This window comes from Oncorhynchus mykiss, chromosome 18, assembly GCF_013265735.2.
Source record: "Oncorhynchus mykiss isolate Arlee chromosome 18, USDA_OmykA_1.1, whole genome shotgun sequence".
NCBI lineage: Eukaryota > Metazoa > Chordata > Actinopteri > Salmoniformes > Salmonidae > Oncorhynchus > Oncorhynchus mykiss.
Window position 1 is genome coordinate 34520948 of NC_048582.1, and position 20392 is coordinate 34541339.

Consider the following 20392-nt stretch of genomic DNA (forward strand, 5'->3'; position numbering starts at 1 on the left):
AGCGCTTGATGGTTTTTGTGACTGCACTTGAAGAAAATTTCAAAGTTCTTGAAATTGTCTGACTGACTGACCTTCATGTCTTAAAGTAATGATGGATTGTCATTTCTCTTTGCTTATGTGAGCTGTTCTTGCCATAATTTGGACTTGGTCTTTTACCAAATAGGGCTATTATTCTGTATACCACCCCTACCTTGTCACAATCCAACTGATTGGCCCAAACGCATTAAGAAGGAAATAAATTCCACAAATTAACTTTTAACAAGGCACACCTGTTAATTGAAATGCAATCCAGGTGACTACCTCATGAAGCTGGTTAAGAGAGTGCCAAGAGTGTGCAAAGCTGTCATCAAGGCAAAGGGTGGCTAGTTTAAAGCTAGTTTAAAGAATCTCAAATATAACATATTTTTTAGGTTTAACACATTTTTGGTTACTACAGGTTTCCATATGTGTTATTTCATAGTTTTTATGTCTTCACTATTATTCTACAATGTAGACATTTTTTAAAAATAAAGAAAAATGTGTGTGTGTCCAAACTTTTGACTTGTACTGTACATAAGTATTCAGACCATTTGTTGAAGCACCTTTGGCAGCGCTTACAGCCTTGAGTCTTCTTGGGAATGACACTACAAGATTGGCACACCTGTATTTGGGGAGTCTCCCATTCTTCTCTGCAGATCCTCTCAAGCTCTGTCAGGTTGGATGGGGAGCGTCGCTGCACAGCTATTTTCAGGTCTCTCCAGAGGTGTTCAAGTGGGTTCAAGTCCGGGCTCTGGGTGGGCCACTCAAGGACATTGAGACTTGTCCCGAAGCTACTCCTGCGCTGTCTTTGCTGTGTGCTTACGGTCATTGTCCTGTTGGAAGGAGAACCTTTGCCCCAGTCTGAATTCCTGAGCGCTCTGGAACAGGTATTCATCAAGGACCTCTCTGTACTTTGCTCTGTTCATCTTCCCCTTGATCCTGACTAGTCTCCCAGTCCCCTGCCACTGAAAAACATCCCCACAGCATGATGCTGCCACCACCATGCTTCACCATAGGGATGGTACCAGGTTTCCTCCAGACGTGATGCTTGGCATTCAGGCCAAAGAGTTCAATCTTGGTTTCATCAGACCAAAGAATTTTGTTTCTCATAGTCTGAGTCCGGTTGGCAAACTTCAAGTGGGCTGTCATGTGCCTTTTTACTGAGGAGTGGCTTCTGTCTGGCCACTCTATCATAAAGGCCTGATTGGTGGAGTGCTGCAGAGATGGTTGTCCTTCTGGTAGGTTCTAGCTGTTTTAGCTGTTTTAACATCATCATTATGTGGTGTTGTGTGTAGATTGATGAGAAAATACATAATTGAATCAATTTTAGAATAAGATTGTAACGTAACAAAATGTGGAAAAAGTCAGGGTGTCTGAATACTTTCCGAATGCCCTAGTCAAAAGTAGAGCACTATATAGGTAATAGGGTGCCATTTGGGACGTAGCCAGGGGGCCTTGTTTTCTGTCAGTGGCCGCAGATTAATGTTTCTGTTATGAGTCGCTACTCTGACTGACTGGAGGGCACGCGGTGCAAAGCTTCTTGCTAATGCATGCTCTCTGCCTCTTGGCAAACTGTTGAAAATGCATCAATTGATCATATGAGCAGGAAACAGTTTTTTTTTATTTCATTGCTGCAATTACAGCATGTTTTTGACTCATCTTGGTTCACTCAAAGCCCACAGCTGTTCACATGATAGCGACTTTGAAAACGGCAAGATAGGAAAAAAACTAATGTTGACCATTAGGTTGATTTAGAAGCAAATTTGGTCAAATATTTGATGTTCTGTCCAACCGTCCATCTCTGAATCTACTTTTTATGTAGACGGTGTCCTAGAGAGCCTGTACAATGGTTCCCATGCAGGCCACTGTCATATTTCTATAGTGGCAGTCACAAAAACATATTTTTGGTTGCTTGTTGTTGTAGTGTCTATGGCAAGAAGAGGAAAACACAGGCCTGTGGCGCTGTATTAATAGTATGAATCATCAGGCATTCCTCAAACAGAAGCTTGGTTTACATAAAAAAGACTTGGGAAACCACTGTACTTTTACTGGAAAATATGGATATGCACCATACATTTCCATTGTGACTCACATCGTCTCCCAAATAAGATTTGGAGCTGCGTGGAAAATAAACACCCTACTTGTGCTAAAAACACATTTTCGTACCAGTTTTGATTTTGTTCTCAGCACAATGGCAGTACGTACACGCATGCTATTTCTGTGCTATGTGTGGGAATGAGTCACAAGCATCTGGTCTCGCTTTAGCTCTATGAAGGAGAGCAAGGCGGGCTGGAGTTTTGGGCATGGGTCATGTTCCGCACACATCTGGCCCACAGACAGTCTGGCTTCTGGGGCTGTAATGTGCGTCCCAAATGGCACCCTGTTCCCTATATAGTGCGCTACTTTGGACCCGGACCCATAGGGCACAGCTCAAAAGTAGTGCACAATATAGAGAATAGGGTGGTATTTGGGACGTAGCCCTGCAGTGGGCAGACTGAGCGAGAGAGCACCAGGGTGGAGGTGATGGACCCCTGAGGGTTTCTGGCTACTGGGACACATTACAGAGTTTTCAATTCGTTTCTATTGGAGAGATGTTTATGTTACTCTCAGTAAATGCTGAGGTCCCTAGCAAGGGACTCTATGGGCCTCGTACAGTATGGATGGACAGTTGCTGCTGCTATCCCACCCTCCTCAGAAGAGGGTGGAATATACTGTTTATAGGGACTGTGTCAGTGAACAGAAAATGTGGGACTTCACATATTTGAAACAATGTGGAATCAACCAACTAACTAAACCATCCCAGCAGTCTGCTGTACTGCATGTCATTGCTGAACCAGAGAAGTCAAAGTAAGGAGTCTCTATTTCCTTCTTCTTCTTTTTGTTTTTCACCTGTGAACTCAAGTGTGTCAAACTCTGTGTGAAATGTCTGTGCGATTCATGCGATAGGGGCGTAGATATCCTCTGGCACGGGGACGGTTGTCCTGAGTTGGTACTCCATTGTAAAGGAAATCCCTCTCATGTATATGCAGTGGACCTGTGTGGTTCGGGGCTTTGGCTGCCCCCGGGCTGTTTGGGCCTTGTTCAGAAAAGGACCATGGGATTAACTGGGAGAGAGATACACAGGTCTAGTTGTGGATCATTGCCTGTCAGACACTCCTGAGGGCTGTTGTTCATGCAAAGTCAAATGGGACACCGCACTCTTCTTATGGTCTTTTTCACTATGGTGAAATATAGATTCAAGTTCAGTGCCTACATCTTACTCTGACAAACTATTTTACATATGATTGGCATGATACGAAAACAAAAGCATTCAGCAATACTGTGTTTTACCCAAACAGTCTGTCTTTTTTAACATCTCTCCAACTGTCAGTCAAATGAACGTCTACCTTTTTGCTCATTCTACTTTCCTCTCCTCCGTTTCTCATCCTGTCTTTCCATCCTTCCATCAGCACTGGAGAGCAGAGGTAGGTGCAGACGGTCTGTGAGCCTGTTCAGAGTGCTGAGTGGACGTGCATTCTTTTCTGCATGGGTTTCTTTTGCTGCTCCTCTCCTTAGGCGTTCTAGCCGGGCACCTAAATCTCTAACCTCTGTCCTGTCTGTGTCTCTTTCCCTCCTCTCTTAACTTCCTAATGTAATCGCTGCTTCAGCCTCTCTGCAGAGTAAAGTGTCCAGAGCATGTCCCATCAAACTAATCTGGCAATTGCTTAGGCCTAAGTGCTATTTTATTAGGAGGCATATGAAAGATACCCTATTATCAAATGAACTCTCAAAAACATTGAAACGTTTGACTTTGGACAAAGTCACTGTAATTGCTACAGCAGGAGGTCGTGTGACCCTTTTTATACGTTGCATAGCTATTAGTTTATATCAAATTAGGATAAGAAGATAAACAAGTAGTTTTATTTTTACCTTTATTTAACTAGGCAAGTCAGTTAAGATTTACAATGACGGCCTAGGAACAGTGGGTTAACTGCCTTGTTCAGGGGGAGAAGGACAGATGTTTACCTTGTCAGCTCGGGGATTCGATCTTGGAACCTTTTGGTTACTAGTTCAACGCTCTAACCACTAGGTTACCTGCCACCCCAAATCAATCAATCTGTAAATCAAAATGTTTAAAGTAAACTATTCAGGTCACTCATCTAAGGCAGTGGTTCCCAACCAGGGATACTAGGACCCCTAGGGGTACTTGAGAAGCCTCATGAGAACATAGAACATGTAAAATGCACATGAGGGGTACTTTAAGGGTACTCCAGCCAGAGCAAATATCACTTAGTGGTACAGTAACCAAAAAAGTTGGCAACCACTGACCTAAGCAATGCATCTTCAGATTCTCAGACAAACTGGCTGTGTGTGAGTAGTATAGTGTGAATACAATCAAGAGATACTAACTGATACAGACAGAGATACTGTTACATTACTAGAGGTTTCTTTAGTTTCAAATACAATGGGGACTCCAGTCTGCCAAAATATTGATTGCTGGAGTGTCTTTAGCCTGAATGACTTAGAAATAGCAAACGTCTTGGTTATTAGTTATTATGGAAAATTGCAGGGCTCTCAGTTTGATTCCTAATCCCTGATTATATTGTCAAGAACAGTGTTGTTTCTTCACGAACAGAGCTTTTCTAAGCACCGGTCTTGTTAGATCACGAGTATTTACAGTACGTAAGCAGTATTCATTCCTCATCCTCACAGCTGATCAGCTTATAGATAACAGAGAAACCCTTCAAGTGCATTGAACCATAATGAATCCACTGTGTCTCTCTGTGAATAGTCTCTAACTGTCTCTCTTGACCTTTCCCCTCCCCAGGCCCAGCGGCATATCACTGACCTGTACGAGGACCTCCGAGATGGACACAACCTCATCTCCCTGCTGGAGGTGCTCTCTGGAGAGACACTGGTGAGTCCCTGTAACCTTTGCCCTCTGGCTGGAAGGAGGACCTCTGTTTCTGCTACAACCTTCTTTCCCAACCTCTCATTTCCTTCTGTCCCTTTCCCCCATCCTACTCACATCAGTTGCTTTTCAGTCCATTATACTATAATATTTTAATTAGTCATGATGATGCATTAGATCTTTTGTAGTCTTTCCTATACTTGACGTAATACACAACCTGGGCTGGTAGGTTTTGTTTTCACCACCTTCTTGCATGTGTTGAAACTCAATACAGTACATGCTTAAGAATGCCTCACGATTTGACTTAACCTATCCATGGCACTGATTTGAAGTTGTTTTTGGTATAAGTAATATCTCATAGCATTAATTTAACACAAATTTCATAATTTGCTTCTCTAACCTTTTCGACACTTGTTTGACCCCTGTTTTTCCTTTTCTAATTCCTTTCTTGCCCTGACCTTTGCCCCCCTTTGCTTCTGCCTCTTCTCTTGCTATGGTCTTGCTGTGATAGCCGAGGGAGCGTGACGTTGTCAGGAACTCGCGGTTGGTGAGTGGGCCTGGACTGTATAGCGCCTCCTCGGGCGTGGCATCTGTCACTCCCCCAGGTGGCTGCCGGGTTGTGCATGTTGATGTCACCTTCTTGTCTCTGTGTCCGCAACGTCGCCGTCCTCTCATCTGTTGAAGAGCGTTCAGAGACTTGGGATGTGTCCCAAATTGCACCCTATTCCCTACATAATGCACTATTTTTAACCAGAACCCTATGGGCCATGTTCATAAGTAGTACACTATATAGGGAATAGGGTGCCATTTGGGTCATTAAGTAGGGAATGCAGATGTAAGATGATCGTTTTTGTGTTTTCCCATGGATTTGGGGATATTGTGTGGTAAATTACTGGTAGTGCCTAGTCATTGTGTGTTGATAACCTATGAGTGGAGTAGGTGCTTTAGAAGACATTTAGTCATCTTTAGTTACTTATTAGAAACATGATGAATAAAGCTGGGATATTTCCTTCAGTTTCAGCACTAGATCATTTCATGGCCAGTCTGCTAGTTCCATCTGTGTCTGCTAGTTCCATTAAAGTCTTAGCATATTAGTCTGAGGTCTCAGAAAGAGATGCAGGCATCCGGTCATTTGACCCAACTTACTGTAAACCAAGCCAATAAGAGATCGACCTGTATGGTAGATGAGCTTGTGATTGGATGAGAGCTTGTGACTTGCTGCACCTGTGCATGTAATGGTGGACCAGATATGTCTCCTGAACACTTGACCATTATCTCTCGAGATTGAGAAGCATAAAGACTCTAATCACTGCTGCTTGGCTCCAGGTATTTGCTTGGTAAGAGTGGATTGTGTTGTAGATCAAAGTGTGATCATGTCATTTAGGTATCATTTCTCTACAAAAAAAATCATATACTGTATATAGGACCAAGACTGCTGCTTGTAATCCATATACAATGTTTTCTCAGTCAGAAATACCTTGTCTCCAGTCATGGGGCCTGCTCTTCCCTGTCCTATTGGTACTGAATGTGTGTTTTCATCTCCCTCTAAAGTTCAATCTCTTCTCACATTTCACAGCCCAGGGAGAAGGGGCGCATGCGCTTCCACAAACTGCAGAATGTACAGATCGCACTGGACTTCCTCAAACACAGACAGGTACAGTGTGATGATTAAATGGATCAATATATCTATGTATTTTAAGTTAAAAAAACTTCTCACTTGAACTGATTCTGATAATGTAATCTAACAGTCCCAATACCTTATAACAGAGGTGGGACCAAGTCATTGTTTTACAAGTCACAAGTAAGTCTCAAGTCTTAGTCCTAAGTCAAGTCCCAAGTCAAGACAGGCAAGTCCAAGTCAAGTCTCAAGTCAAGACCGTCAAGTATCAAGTCGAGTCCTAGGTCCTAAACTTTGAGTTTCGAGTCCTAAACAAGTCATAATGTGCTCTTCACAAATCATGAGTGCTTTTAAAAATATCTCTAGATATCTACTTTCCAAATAAACATATTTCCATGGAATAACGTGGGTAGCCATGAGAAAGACCCCCCCCCCCCCCCCCCCCCCCCCCCCCCAATAGGGATCGACTATCGAGGATCGCTACTGGGCGCAATCGGGCGATGCAGGCTTGGACATAATCGCCCAATCTTAACACACACACACACACACACTCTGTGTGGTTACAGTAGGCTAACGTATGTCAATGGTTTTAGGAACAGCAGTAACATCAGGCAGGATTTAGGCTACCAACTGCCTAGCCAGTTGTAGCTCAATCTCGGGTGCAATGATCACGTTCCCGCACTGACTGACTGTGTGGAGGCTCATTGATTTAACGTTCATTTAGCCAACATGCTAAACTAGTAAAGTTATAAATTATATAGCTGTTGGCTATATTATTCACAACTTACCGTTCTTTGTGCAGCTTCAAATGTCGAACAAAGTTGGAAATTGTTGCGCCTCCGTCTGCAATTTTCTTCCTGCATGTTTTGCAAGTTGCAATCCGTTTTTTGTTGATACAGCATCGTCTTTATACCCGAAAATAATAATTTTGGGGATCATCTTTCCAAGGGCTCCACCTGAATTCACCCGCCGACGTTCCTCTGCACTGCAACGCACAACATTTTCTCAGCTGGCATAATGTGATTGGCTGCTGTCCGATTCAAACTGTAATCCGTTAAATGAAGAGTTTATGCGCTGCACACTTTTTTAAATAGCATACTTTTTTATATTTGGGCTTGGGGAGGGTATGAAGTCGAGTCATAAGTCTCAAGTCCAAGTCAAGTCACGAGTCATTGATGTTAAAGTCAAAGTCGAGTTGCAAGTCATCATATTTGTGACTCGAGTCTGACTCGAGTCCAAGTCATGTGACTCGAGTCCACACCTCTGCCTTATAATTCATTAGCTAACCATTTAGATATAAATGAATCTAGTGGACCATAAGATAGTTGTACATACTTGTGTCCCATTTGTGACAGGTCAAACTGGTCAACATCAGAAATGATGACATCGCTGATGGAAACCCCAAGCTGACCCTGGGCCTGATATGGACCATCATCCTTCACTTCCAGGTATGTCATGCTTCACTCATAACATAAAACAAACCAATATGTTTATTATTATTCAAATGATAGGCCTAGGCCAGGGTGATGCGATCTAGGTAAAACATCCTATAACCTGCTTGTTACACTACACGGTGTAGTACTACAAAGTATGTGGACACCTGCTCGTCGAACATCTCATTCCAATATCATGGGCATTAATAATGAGTTGGTCCCCTTTTGCTGCTATAATAGCCTCCACTCTTATGGGAAGGCTTTCCACTAGATGTTGGAACATTGCTGCGGGGACTTGCTTCCATTCAGCCGCAAGAGCGTTACTGAGGTCGGGCACTGAGGTCAGGCACTGATGTTGGGCGATTAGGCCTGGCTCGCAGTCAGCATTCCAATCAATCAAATTTCAATCAAATGTATTTATAAAGCCCTATTTACATCAGCTGATGTCACAAAGAAGTATACAGAAACCCAACCTAAAACCTCAAACAGCAAGCAATGCAGAGGTAGAAGCACGGTGGCTGTGAAAAACTCCCTAGAAAGAGAGGAACCAGGCACTGAGGGTGGCCAGTCCTCTTCTGGCTGTGCCGGGCGGAGATTATAACAGTACCAAGATGTTCAAATGTTCATAGATGACCAGCAGGGTCAAATAATAATAACAGTGGTTTTAGAGTGTGCAACAGGTCAGCACCTCAGGAGTAAATGTCAGTTGGCTTTTCATAGCCGATTATTCAGAGTTAGAGACAGCAGGTGCGGTAGAGCGAGAGAGTCGAAAACAGCAGGTCCGGGACAAGGTAGCACGTCCCGTGAACAGGTCAGGGTTCCCTAGCCGCAGGCAGAACAGTTGAAACTGGAGCAGCAGCACGACCAGGTGGACTGGGGACAGCAAGGAGTCATCAGGCCAGGTAGTCCTGAGGCATGATCCTAGGGCTCAGGTCCTCCGGGAGAAGAGAAAGAGAGCGAGAGAAAGAGAGAGAATTAGAGGGAGCATACTTAAATTCACACAGGACACCGGATAAGACAGGAGAACTACTCCAGATATAACATACTGAGCCAAGCCCCCCGACACAAACTATTGCAGCATAGTTACTGGAGTCTGAAACAGGAGGGGTCGGGAGACACTGTGGCCCCGTCCGACTATACCCCCAGACAGGGCCAACAGGCAGGATATAACCCCACCCACTTTGCCAAGCCCAGCCCCCCACCACTAGAGGGATATCTTCAACCACCAACTTACTACCCTGAGACAAGGTCGAGTATAGCCCACGAAGATCTCCCCCACGGCACAAATCCGGACGAGAAGATCACGTCAGGGACTAAACCCACTCAAGTGACGCATCCCTCGTAGGGACGGCATGGAAGAGCACTAGTAGGACAGTGACTCTCGTAATAGGGTTAGAGGCAGAGAATCCCAGTGGAGAGAGGGGAACCGGCCAGGCAGAGACAGCAAGGCCAGAATATACTCAATCATAGGACTTACTGAAGATATGAGTCTTCACTAGAGACTTAAAGGTCTCCCAGGCAGAACATGTCATAAAAATTGAGTTCTATAGGAGAAAGGCCTGCCTCCAGCTGTTTGCTTAGAAATTATAGGGACAATAAGGAGGCCTGCGTTTTGTGACCGTAGCGTACGTGTAGGTATCTACGGCGGGACCAAATCGGAAAGATGGGTAGGAGCAAGCCCATGTAATGCTTTGTAGGTTATCAGTAAAACCTTGAAATCAGCCCTAGCCTAACCAGGAAGCCGGTGTAGAGAGGCTAGCACTGGAGCAAAATGATCAAATTTGTGGGTTCTAGTCAAGATTCTAGCAGCCATGTTTAGCACTAACTGAAGTTTATTTAGTGCTTTATCCAGGTAGCCGGAAAGTAGAGCATGGCAGAAGTCTAATCTAAATTCAGCAAAAAAAGAAACGTCCCTTTGTCAGGACCCTTTCTTTCAAAGATAATTCGTAAAAATCCATATAACTTCACAGATCTTCATTGTAAAGGGTTTAAACACTGTTTCCCATGCTTGTTCAATGAACCATAAACAATTAATGAACATGCACCCGTGGAACGGTCGTTAATACACTAACAGCTTACAGACAGTAGGCAATTAAGGTCACTGTTATGAAAACTTAGGACACTAAAGAGGATTTTCTACTGACTCTGAAAAACACTAGAAGAAAGATGCGCAGGGTCCCTGCTCATCTGCGTGATGAATGCTGCAAGGAGGCATGAGGACTGCAGATGTGGCAAGGGCAATAAATTGCCATGTCTGTACTGTGAGATGCCTAAGACAGCGCTATAGGCAGACAGGACGGACAGCTGATCGTCCTCACAGTGGCAGACCACGTGTAACAACACCTGCACAGGATCGGCACATCCGAACACCTGCAGGACAGGTACAGGATGGCAACAACAACTGCCCGAGTTACACCAGGAATGCACAATCCCTCCATCAGTGCTCAGACTGTCCGCAATAGGCTGAGAGAGGCTGGACTGAGGGATTGTAGGCCTGTTGTAAGGCAGGTCCTCACCAGACATCACCGGCAACAACGTCGCCTATGGGCACAAACCCACCGTCACTGGACCAGACAGGACTGGCAAAAAGTGCTCTTCACTGATGAGTCGTGGTTTTGTCTAACCAGGGTTGATGGTCGGATTCACTTTTATTGTCGAAGGAATGAGCGTTACACCGAGGCTTGTACTCTGGAGCAGGATCAATTTGGAGGTGTAGGGTCTGTCATGTTCTGAGGCGGTGTGTCACAGCATCATCGGACTGAGCTTGTTGTCATTGCAGGGAATCTCAACACTGTGCGTTGCAGGGAAGACATCCTCCTCCCTCATGTGGGTACCCTTCCTCCAGGCTCATCCTGACATAACACTCCAGCATGACAATGCCACCAGCCATACTGCTCGTTCTGTGCGTGATTTCCTGCAAGACTGGAAAAAATGGAAAATTCATCCCAAAGATGTTCAATGGAGTTGAGGTCGAGGCTCAGTGCAGGCCAGTCAAGTTCTTCCACATCAAACTCGTCAAACCTTTTCTGTTTGAACCTTGCTTTGTGCACAGGGGCTTGTCATGCTGAAACAGTAAAGGGGCTTCCCCAAACTGTTGCCACAAAGTTGGAAGCACAGAATCGTCTTGAATGTCATTGTACTGTGCATTCGTATAGTATTCAGAGTCTTCTGAATACTTTTGTAAGGTATTTCATTTTTAAATTTCTTTTACATTTGCAAAAATTTCTAAAAACCTGTTTTTGCTTTGTCATTATGGGGTATTGTGTGTAGATTGATGAGGGGGAAAACAATTGAATCTGTTTTAGAATAAGGCTGTAACTTAACAAAATGTGGAAAAAGTAAAGGGGTCTGAATACTTTCCGAATGCGCTATATACTGTAGCGTTAATATTTCCCTTCAATGGAACTAAGGGGTCCAGCCTGAATCATGAAAAACAACCCCAGACCATTATTCCTCCTCCACCAAACTATACAGTTTGCACTGCATTCGGGCAGGCAGCGTTCTCCTGGCATCCGCCAAACCCATATTAGTCCGTAAGACTGCCAGATGGTGAAGCGTGATTCATCACTGCAGACAAGGTATTTCCACTGCTCCAGAGTCCAATGGCGGGAGCTTTACACCACTCTAGCCGACACTTGGCATTGCGCATGGTTATCTTAGGCTCGTGTGCGGCTGCTCGGCCATGGAAACCTATTTCATAAAGCTCCTGACGAACAGTTCTTGTGCTGACACTGCTTCCCGAGGCTATTTGAAACTCAGTAGTGTGTGTTGCAACCAAGGACAGACAATGTTTGCATGCTACGCGCTTCAGCACTCGGCGGTCCCATTCTGTGAGTTTGTGTGGCCTACCACTTCGCAGCTGAGCCGTTGTTACTCCTAGACATTTCCATTTCACAATAGCAGCACTTACAGTTGACCGGGGCAGCTCCAGCAGGGCATAAATTTGATGAACTGACTTTTTGGAAAGGTGGCATCCTATGACATTGCCACGTTGAAAGTCACTGAGCTCTTCAGTAAGGCTATTCTACTGCCAATGTTTGTCTATGGAGATTGCATGAATGTGTGCTCGATTATATACACCTGTCAGCAACAGGTGTGGCTTACATAGCTGAATCCACTAATTTGAAGGGGTGTCCACATACATTTTACCATGTAGTGTATATTTCACCTGGAAGGATCATTTCTGATCCTTGCCTGCAGTAGTAGGGAAAGCTACAGTAGTACATTATGACTTTTCTGGGTCAACTAATCAACTCCAATCCCACCGCTTCTGTTGATAGAGCAGATATGGGTCCAATTAAATTATTCAAAAAAATCTGCCTCTTTTGGGATTTGGCACCCGCTCTCTATACATAACTCAGCTACTCATTATTCCCATATGTCTGAAGAATTTCAGACCAAACATCGAAAAACCATATTGAAACTCTCATACCATGTGAGGTTTTCATCCTCAATATAACTCAATAAAGGATGGAAATGATTTCTCCCCAAATGGGAGATGCTTGGGAGTATTTGGTTATTTGTTTAGCAGTTGAGAGTATTTAGAAATATGGAAAAAGAAGGGCAAGGAGATTCTTTGATTCTATAATGGATATACTGGTTATACTGGGATTACCATCATGTGGAATTCCGTCCACTCCAGGGTGACTCAGTGTTTCCCGTGGGGAGGCAAGAAAGAGAGTTGGGTGTGGCAGGTAGCGGATATAAGCATTTCAACGAGTCCCACCATTGGCTACACTTTTTTTTTGATGAGAGGAATCTGACTTCGTCCCAAATGGCACCCTATTCCCTATGTAGTTCACTACTTAGGCCCACAGGCACAACATGATTATCCTGTTGTTTACGGTTGGATGCCTTGATGAAGTGGAAGGAAGCAGGAATCTCTAGATTCTCATAAAGGCAAATTGATGTTTCCGCGTGGTGTGTGTGAGTCACATCATGAGTACCTACATAGAAGTGTGGTTCCCCCACTTCAGAGAAGAAGGGAGAGGGATGGTAAGGCCTACATTTTTCCTCTCTCCACCTCTTTCCTTCAAAAAAGCCAGAAAGTGATATTAGAACCACTGACAGTGTTCCACCACCGGCCAAACATTGAAAGTCACATTGGTCATAAAGCAATCTTTCTTGTTCCAATAAGGTTCTATAAAGTGTCCTTTTTATGACTAAAAGTGACCACTACTCCATGGACCATCCATTTTTTATTTGGTTGTTTTATTTTTGGTGGTTGAGAGGGGAGGCAATACATTCATTATTTAACAATGCATTGAACAAACACAGTATGCAATGCACACATAGTATTGAGCATCGAGTAACAGCAACAAAACACTAAAGTAAACACAGCTTCACCATTTATCTTAAGTTACCTCAGTATTGTTGAAGCTTCCTGTAGATGCAGTAGTTATCATCTCGCTCTCCAGAAGGAAATAGACTGCTGAGAGATTCTCAAGGCTGTACCTGTGACTAATAGCTTTATCTTCCAACGTCGTTTAAACAGGAATTCGCTGCAGGAATTCACTGCACCTTATTCAATTCTGTGCCCCATGGATGTTTTCACTCTCACAACTTGGATTCTGCAACCAGGAACATAAAGCTGTTTGGGGTGTTTTCACAGCAGCAAACTGCAATGGATTTTATAATAATTTTGCATCTGACTGTTGCTTTTTGAGGTTGAAAATGTGAGTCATCTTAAGCCTGGATCAAGTCAAGTTGCTTATTGGGAAAAAGGTTTCCCTGCCTTTGAAATCAATGCATTATGATTATACCAAAGCACGCAGAGTTCTCTTCCGTTATGTTCCCTTTATCCACAGCCCATAACCCTTTTTTCCAACCCACCACACCTTGAACCATCTATAACACTGTTATTCAGTCCTGGGGACCTATAAGGTGTGCAAGCTTTTGTTTAAGCCCAGTTCTAACACACCTGATTCAAATAATTAACTAATCGTCAAATTAGTTAAATCAGTTCCAGGCTGTATCACAGCCGCCGTGATTGGGAGTCCCTTAAGGCGGTGCACAATTGGCCCAGCACCGTCCGAAATAAGGTTTGTCCGGGGTAGGACGTCATTTTAAATACGAATTTGACTGACTTGCCTAGTTAAATAAAGGTTCAACAACAAAAAAAATAAAGATGTGTTAGTTCTACTAGAATTGAACAAAAGCCTGTATACCCTATGGATCCTCAGGACCATGATTAAAGAACACTTTATAGCCTGCCTCACCAATACCCCCCGCCCCCAGATCTCCGACATCCAGGTGAATGGCCAGTCAGACGACATGACGGCCAAGGAGAAGCTGCTGCTGTGGTCCCAGCGCATGGTGGAGGGATACCAGGGGATGCGCTGCGACAACTTCACCACCAGCTGGAGGGACGGCAAGCTCTTCAACGCCGTCATACACAAACACAGGTGAGATGCAGCCTTGAAGGATTGAGGTGATCTGACTGGGACTTGAGGACATCCTGGGTGTCACAGGGGGGAAGTTGTGCCAGGGGGATACATGGACATCCAAGAACACATTTTTTTAAGCCTAACCACTATGTGAATTCATGCGATTGCCTGGACCTTGGGACATAGTGAACCCCTGTGCTCCTCGTAAGGCTCCACCTACATGTTACATTTGACATGTATTACTGTACATACAAAGATAGAAATGTGAATTTCATATTCACTGTCACGCTGCAGAAAGCCTGACCTCTTCAGATAGTTATGCAATCAGTCGTCAGTCAAATTCAGTCAAACATTACAAGTACTTCTCATTATTTTATTTGGAAGCAGTTTCACTGATGAAAACATTTTATTTGCTGTAGCATTCCCGCATGTCCAGGTAAGCATTCAAGCACATAGCAATAATACACTGAGTGTACAAAACATTATGAACACCTGCTCTTTCCTTGATATAGACTGACCAGGTGAATCCAGGTGAATTACCCCCTTATTGATGTCACTTGTTAAATCCACTTCAATCAGTGTAGATGAAGGGGAAGAGACAGGTTAAAGAAGGAATTTTAAGCCTTGAGACACTTGGAACATGGATTGTGTATGAGTGCTATTCAGAGGGTGAATGGGCAAGACGAAAGATTGAAGTGCCTTTGAACAGGGAGGGTATGGTAGTAGGTGCCAGGCGCACCGGTTCGTGTAAAGAACTGCAATGCTGTTGGGTTTTCACGCTCAACAGTTTCCTGTGTGTATCAAGAATGGTCCACCACCCAATGGACATCCAGGCAACTTGACACAACTGTGGGGAGCATTGGAGTCAACATGGGCCAGCATCCCTGTGGAATGCTTTCGACACCTTGTAGAGTCCATGGCCCGATTAATTGAGGCTGTTCTGGGGGCAAAAGGGGGTGTAACTCAATATTAGGAAGGTGTTCTTAATAATATAATAATGATAATAATAGATTGAATTTGTATAGCGCTTTTTATTACAGCAAGAATCTCAGACTCTTAAAACAACAAAACCATTTCAGTTAGCCTGTTGACAGTTCTGGGTGGAAGATCTTCCTCAGTCATCCATAAAGGCAGGGACAAGTCCAACAGGTCACATATCAGTAACAGTCACTCAACACTGAAAGAGTTAGCTAAACACCTGTGTAAAAATAATAGACATATCAACTACCATAAGAGGTCAGGGTAGATTTTGACAACAGTCTTTTCATGTTTGCACATGCTGTATAAACACACACCCTGTAGGCTCACACATACACACACACGACTCAGGAGAAAGGCACAGGTGGTGGCGAGGCAGCTTTGAGGTAGTATTTAGATGCCCACAGGGCTGTGCTTTTAAGTGTCAGCAGATAGCAGCACAGCTCAGGTACGCCCAGGTGTCTTAGGTGTGTCTGCCATACAAACTCCACACAGACGAAGAGCAAGACAGAAACACACTGCAGAACGACAAATCAACAAAGTAGTCTGGGCTCACACACAACAAATTGAATTTGGGAAAAGCATGAGAAAGTAATCTCTCAATTCTATGACCGTCAACGCTCAAGGCTTGCACATTATCTAGCTGTGGAAAGGGGATGCTTAATCAAAGGCAATGTGGATACATGAGACCCTGAACTGAAAAAGGACTGGAAAGCTTGAACGATAGTTGTGTTTTGGGGGAGTGACTGCCGCTACAGTATGAACGTCTATTTACTCGTATCTGGAGGGTGAGAATGCATCATAAACCTTGTAAAATCTTGAAAACATCTGTCACAGTCTCATACGTGGATGGATTTGTAAGACTGTAAGGAAAAACTGCAAGGGGAGCGTTTGAACACTGTTTGGACACTGTTGCAGTTGAGGACACACACCCTCACCATGATGCACAGTCTGAAGAAGAAGTTCCGCTCCTCCAAGAGACGGTTGAACAGCACCTCCAGCAGCACCCAGGGTTCCGTCAGTGACCTGGAGGACCGGGTGGTCATGCTGTGTGAGGACATCCCAGCTGAGAGCAGCTCCTTTGGCTCGGGTCAGGTGTCCCAGAGCCCGGGGAAGTCCTCCTCCAGCCGAGGCTCCCAGAACAGGGAGCAGGAGGCAGGGTCAGAACTTCGCATAGTGCACCTGAGCAGGGACAGACACTGCTACAGACACTCTGATATGGAGCACCAGCCCACTGGCCATGGAGACTACAATGTGCAAAGAGTTGTGCAAGGGTATGGAGGGTTTATGTGATTTTTTTTTCATTAAGGTGGTGGTTGGGATTAACTTTGATAGCCGTTTCCTTTTTTTCTACTTCTAGACATTAGTTCCTTTCTAATAGGGAATATAACAATTTATGCAATTTATGCCTTTTTATAATTTGTTTACAAAATCCCTGTATTTTGTCTAACCATGCCAGACTAAATCCCTTGGCAAATATGAGATGCCCTGTGCTCATTCCAAGCAGTCAAAGCTTGTATCTGCATGTTATTTGACTGCAATTACCTTTATTGGCAGTGTACATGGAATTACTTGCATGTTTTGTGCATGAAACGGTGGGGGAATTTCTAAATGACTGGTTGGTAGGAGCTCTTGTTTTTTCCTGCCCTCCTCCTGTCTGTATTCACATTCCTCTGAGAGAGGCATGTCGATCAGGATCTAAGGCAGTCATTCCATCATGATTAAACTGCCTTCAGCAGGGTTCCCCAACTTATTTTGTTCTTCATCATTGTTGGACATAAAACACTTAAAACACCAGGAAATCGAGTGATTTTAATTTGGGAAATCTGTTCACAAGGGTTCTCACGCATAATAGAGAGACGCATGATCATATACTAATGTAAGCCATGTTTGAAATGGTTATGTTTTAGTCAAATGTTATATCTGTTTGGACTTCTTGTGGTCAATTTGTAATCATGTTTTCAGACATGAAAAATGATTTTAGAAAAGGAACTCTTTTTTACCTAAATGTTTTGGGGTTGCAAAGATGAATATAATTTGCACTATATTCTATAAGAAAATACAGTGTCTGAGATTCAATTTCATAGTTTTACCAGTCTTCTCCATGCTCTGTCCCCAGGCCTACTCTGATTGACATGAGTAAGGTGTACCGACAGACCCATGTAGAGAACCTGGAGCAGGCCTTCAGTGTGGCAGAGAGAGACCTGGGTGTCACTCGGCTGCTCGACCCAGAAGGTAACGGAACGTGCGAGCATTGTTTTCTCCATGACTGTCAATCCTATTCTCAGATATCTGTATTTGTATGAATACTTGCATTTATCTTTTTCTAAAATCAGTTTTGAACTGGTGTTCATTGTCTCCCCTCTATTAAGATGTGGATGTGCCACACCCAGACGAGAAGTCCATCATCACATACGTGTCCTCCCTGTATGACGTCATGCCCCGTGTACCTGACGTCCAGGATGGGGTGAAAGCCAATGTGAGTGTTGTCTTCTTGGAACCGTATAGGTCATCACCACTAAGGGCTTCCTCCTGGTCTCACCTATGAGGTCACATCTTCCCAAACTTTAAGATGTCTTTGACGCTCCAGAGGGAATTTTCCCATATGTACAGATATAGGATCAGCTTCCCCTCCCCCAATTCTAACATTAACCAATAGTGGGGGAAATGCAAAACTGAACCAATATTAGCATCTAGAGGGAACTTCACCCAACACCATGTTTGACCAGTGGAGTGATTTTTAAGACTCCCGGATTAGTTTTATACTGAACAAAAAATACAAATGCAACATGTAACAATTTCAATTATTTTTTGTTAGTTACAGTTACTAGAAGGAAATCAGTCAGTTGAAATAAATTCATTAAGCCATAATCTATGGTTGGGCATAAGCCCACCCACTTGGGAGCCAGGCCCAGCTAATGAACATTCAACTCTCTGGCAACAGCTCTGGTGGACATTCCTGCAGTTAGCATGCCAATTGCAGGCTCGAGAGACATCTCTGGCATTGTGCTGTGTGACAAAACTGCACATTTTAGAGTGGCCTTTTATTGTTTCCAGCACAAGGTGTAATGATCATGCTGTTTAATCAGCTTCTTGATATGCCACACCTGTCAGGTGGATGGATTATCTTGGCAAAAGAGAAATGCTCACTAACAGGGATGTAAACATATTTGTCCACAACATTTGAGAGAAATTAGCTTTTTGTGCATATGGAAAACTTCTGGTACCAACACTTTACATGTTGCGTTTATATTTTTGTTCAATATAGTTTCATTAACCTTTTCTCTAATGAACCTTCTCCTGTCTCCTGTGTGTCCCCCAGGAGCTGGAGCTGCGCTGGCAGGAGTACTATGAGTTGGTGACCCTGCTGCTGCAGTGGATCAGACACCACATCATCGTGTTTGAGGAGAGGAAGTTCCCTACCAGCTATGAGGAGATTGAGGTAAATCTCCTCACCTATTGGGGAAATATTTTGCTTGATACATGTAAGTGAATATTTTAATTGTCTTTTTATTTAATTGTCTATAATAATTGTCTTAGAGACTTGATGCTGTATATGACAAAAGCTATGTTCAGTTGTGACAGTGAATTAAACATGTTTTTTTTCTTCATATTGGGGCGACTGTGGAGTAGCAGTTATGGAAGTGGCCTCCATAATACCTTATGTCTCGCTTGATGAGCAAATACTCTAACTGTTTGTCTCTGATTTCTGAAAATTGTCTGAGGGATGGGATGAAACAAGAACTATGTTCAGTTGTCATGTTGAATTAATTCAGCAACGTTTTAAATATTCAGGTTCTTTGGCGCCAGTTTCTGAAGTTCAAGGAGACAGAGCTGCCGGCAAAGGAAGCTGACAAGAATCGATCCAAACATGTCTACAAGTCCTTTGAGGTTCGTAAATAATCCTCTAAAAAGAAAAGCCGAAACAGCCAGAGTGAATAGTTAAATCAACTAACTGTATCAAAAAGACGCTGGCTCTTTTTTTGAACGTTTTCTTGACTGTACCTGTCTGTGTCTGTCCTTGCAGGGAGCAGTTCAGGTGGGTCATGTCAAGGTGCCCCCTGGATACCACCCTATCGATGTGGAGAAGGAGTGGGGTCGTCTGCATGTAGCCATATTGGAGAGAGAGCGTCTTCTAAGGACAGAATTTGAGAGGTGGGTCAGCCATTATACAGACGCACAAAACTGTGGTCGGAGAGCCTATGGTGTTTGAGATTATACCTTCATCTTTGAGATGAGGCTGAAATCTGTTGCACGTGTTTTTGTTAGATGCAGTTTTCAAGAGAAATTCTGGATTTAGGGACTCTGTCACATGGTGTTTCTGTTGTGTTTCAGTTGTTAAAGCAAACTCAATGTTTATTAGAAGTAATAAATGAAACGAGACATAAAACATTGGAGAAAATAGCATTTAAACCCCAAAGGCGTCTGTAACTATGTGGTTGCTGTAACTATGTGGATTATAACCAGTTTGGTAGATGTGAGAAGACATTGTCAGATAAAGATAGCTAGACAACCCGACCATGACTCACTGAAAGATCCATGCACTGCCGTTGCCATGGCAAATAGTTCAAAACCTTTCAATAATGTGATTATTTGTGTCCTAAGCAAGTTATTATAGGACAATCCTTTCCAAATAACAAGCAGGGCGTATGTAGTTTTTGGTAAGGGTTGGTCTCTCATCACAAGACTTCCAGTCTTGAAGTAAGCAGTCAGGGCAGCGGTCGGAGAAGCTACTGTGGTCTGTGAGTCACGCAACAGCCAACCACCCAACACCTTATCGCATTACAACATCCTGTGGACTGTCATCATATCTGCTGGGGAGGACAAGCTGTCAGTGAATCCATCATGGCCTTTGCCAGTCAGAGCTATGGTTTAGAGTATTTACTTCGCAAGAAGATCGAGAAGGAGTGAGTGTTTTACCATGCCTGCATAACGTTTCTGAGAAGATTGTTGGATGTTTTTTTTTCTCCAGATATTTTATCGAAGCTATTGAAATGAATTCATACCCACATCATTTTTTTATTTGTATTATTTATTTATATTATTATATCTTTATTCAACCAGGTTG

At 43.6% G+C, this 20392-nt stretch overlaps 1 protein-coding gene across 15 annotated transcripts in view; it reads left to right on the top strand.

The window, feature by feature from the left end:
• The window catches only part of pleca (plectin a), a 198842-nt gene that overhangs the window by 144852 nt on the left and 33598 nt on the right, over positions 1–20392 (top strand). For 5 of the 15 annotated variants that reach the window (XM_021571712.2, XM_021571715.2, XM_021571725.2 and 2 more), the window contains 11 exons: positions 3468–3482; positions 4826–4915; positions 5421–5456; positions 6486–6563; positions 7883–7975; positions 14198–14364; positions 17444–17559; positions 17697–17803; positions 18647–18766; positions 19120–19215; positions 19352–19479. In XM_021571712.2, the coding sequence (XP_021427387.2) occupies positions 3468–3482; positions 4826–4915; positions 5421–5456; positions 6486–6563; positions 7883–7975; positions 14198–14364; positions 17444–17559; positions 17697–17803; positions 18647–18766; positions 19120–19215; positions 19352–19479 (1046 nt within the window). The remainder of the gene's footprint in view (positions 1–3467; positions 3483–4825; positions 4916–5420; positions 5457–6485; positions 6564–7882; positions 7976–14197; positions 14365–17443; positions 17560–17696; positions 17804–18646; positions 18767–19119; positions 19216–19351; positions 19480–20392) is intronic. The other 10 variants (XM_021571713.2, XM_021571726.2, XM_021571724.2 and 7 more) reach the window with 3 other exon arrangements.